Raw genomic sequence first — 1,587 nt, 5'->3', positions numbered from 1 at the left:
AAAAGCTAGCTCAAAGCTAAAAATGCCAAAAGGCTAGCTCAAAGCTAAAAGTATCAAAAGGCTAGCTCAAAGCTAAAAGTATCAAAAGGCTAGCTCATAGCTAAAAGTATCAAAAGGCTAGCTCAAAGCCGAAAGTACCAAAGGCTAGCTCAAAGCTAAAAATGTCAAAAGGCTAGCTCAAAGTTAAAAGTACCAAAAGGCAAAAAAAAGCTAAAAGTACCAAAAGGCTAAATAATAGCTAATAAAGCAAAAAGCTAGTTACAAGTAGGAAAAGGTTAGCTAAATGTAGCAAAAGGTTTAAAAAAGGCCAGCTAAAAGCTGTAAGACGGTAAATGAAGTTTAGTAGGTAAACTAGCTAAATGCTTGGTCAAAGCAGCAGCGTTTTGATGTGACTCGTTAAAAATGCTGAACGTTCGCACTTAATGACAAAAATGCACAAAAGAAACTGGATGCTGAGTCGGTGCCACACAGCTGGAGCGGTCCGTTGTTTTAGCTCGTTTCTTTAAGCATCTGAACTCTGGACCTTCAGACATAAAAAGACCAACGTCGACACAAACGGACAAGAAGCTTAAATTGGATCAGCTATAAGCCGTTTTAGTTTTACCAGCAGTTTTCACTTGTAGCTACAGTTTTGCTTCTTGTAGCTTTTAGCTGTGGTTTTGCTCATTTAAGCTTTTTTTGTGATCTTTTATGAATTTTATGTTTTAGTTCTTGTGCTAATCACAGCCTTTAGCTAATATTTTGCTAATTTAATGTTTTAGCTCCTTTTGTGCTAATAACAGCCTTTAGCTATTGTGCTAATCACAGCCTTTAGCTATTGTTTTGTTTATGTTTTAGCTCCAGTAAAGTTAAATTAAGTTTTTAGTTACCGCTTTGATCATTTAGGTGTTTCAGGGACAGTTTAGCTCATTTTATTTTTTAGCTGCTGTTCTTCTGGTTGTAGCTTCCCTTCGGCTTGTTGTGTTACTGACGAGTGTGCTGGTTCTGTTTGTTTCCGGGTCAGAGATGTGGTACTGGGTGTTCCTGTGGTGCCTCTTCTCCTCGCTCTTCGCCCACGGCGCCGCCGGCCTGCTGATGTTGGTTCTGCTGCAGCGCCACCGGTGGGGGCGCCTCATCAGCCTGGTTCTGGTCAGCGCGGGCTTCCTGGCCTCGCTCTGCGGCGCCGTCATCACCAGTAAGTCCAGCTGAGCCCGGTCCCGTGCAGAACCTCCTGATCCGATTAGACCAAGGTCCACTGAGTGGTTCTGAGTTTTATATGTTTAGCTAACAAACGCCAAGACGCACAGCTAAAAACATGAAGTCAAAGTCCAGAACCTGCCTGGCTGTAGTTCCTCTCCCGGCCTGCAGGGGGAGACCAGCAGCAGCTTTCAGCTGGATGTCAAAAATAAACAAATAAATGAACAAAGATCCTCCTTTCATGTTTGGAATATCTAAAATTTATCTGAAGCTCCTTTCTCCGTCCCGTTAGAAGGAGGAGCAGCTTCAGCTGTAGAGAGAGGAGCAGCTTCAGCTGTACAGAGAGGAGCAGTTTCGGCTGTAGAGAGAGGAGCAGCTTCGGCTGTAGAGAGAGGAGCAGCTTCGGCTGTA

General features: G+C 43.4%; 1 protein-coding gene across 2 annotated transcripts in view; it reads left to right on the top strand.

The window, feature by feature from the left end:
- tmem170b (transmembrane protein 170B) overlaps positions 1 to 1,587 on the top strand; it is a 4,899-nt gene that overhangs the window by 2,370 nt on the left and 942 nt on the right. The window contains exon 2 of one of the 2 annotated variants that reach the window (XM_037693521.1): positions 1,004 to 1,174. In XM_037693521.1, coding sequence (XP_037549449.1) covers positions 1,004 to 1,174 — 171 coding nt within the window. Of the gene's footprint in view, positions 1 to 1,003; positions 1,175 to 1,587 lie in introns of those variants that run through there. The other variant, XM_037693522.1, reaches the window with a different exon arrangement.

Source organism: Nematolebias whitei, chromosome 19 (genome assembly GCF_014905685.2).
Source record: "Nematolebias whitei isolate Nwh7 chromosome 19, NemWhi1, whole genome shotgun sequence".
NCBI lineage: Eukaryota > Metazoa > Chordata > Actinopteri > Cyprinodontiformes > Rivulidae > Nematolebias > Nematolebias whitei.
The sequence above is the reverse complement of the archived record's forward strand: the minus strand, read 5'-3'. Positions and strand labels throughout refer to the sequence as shown.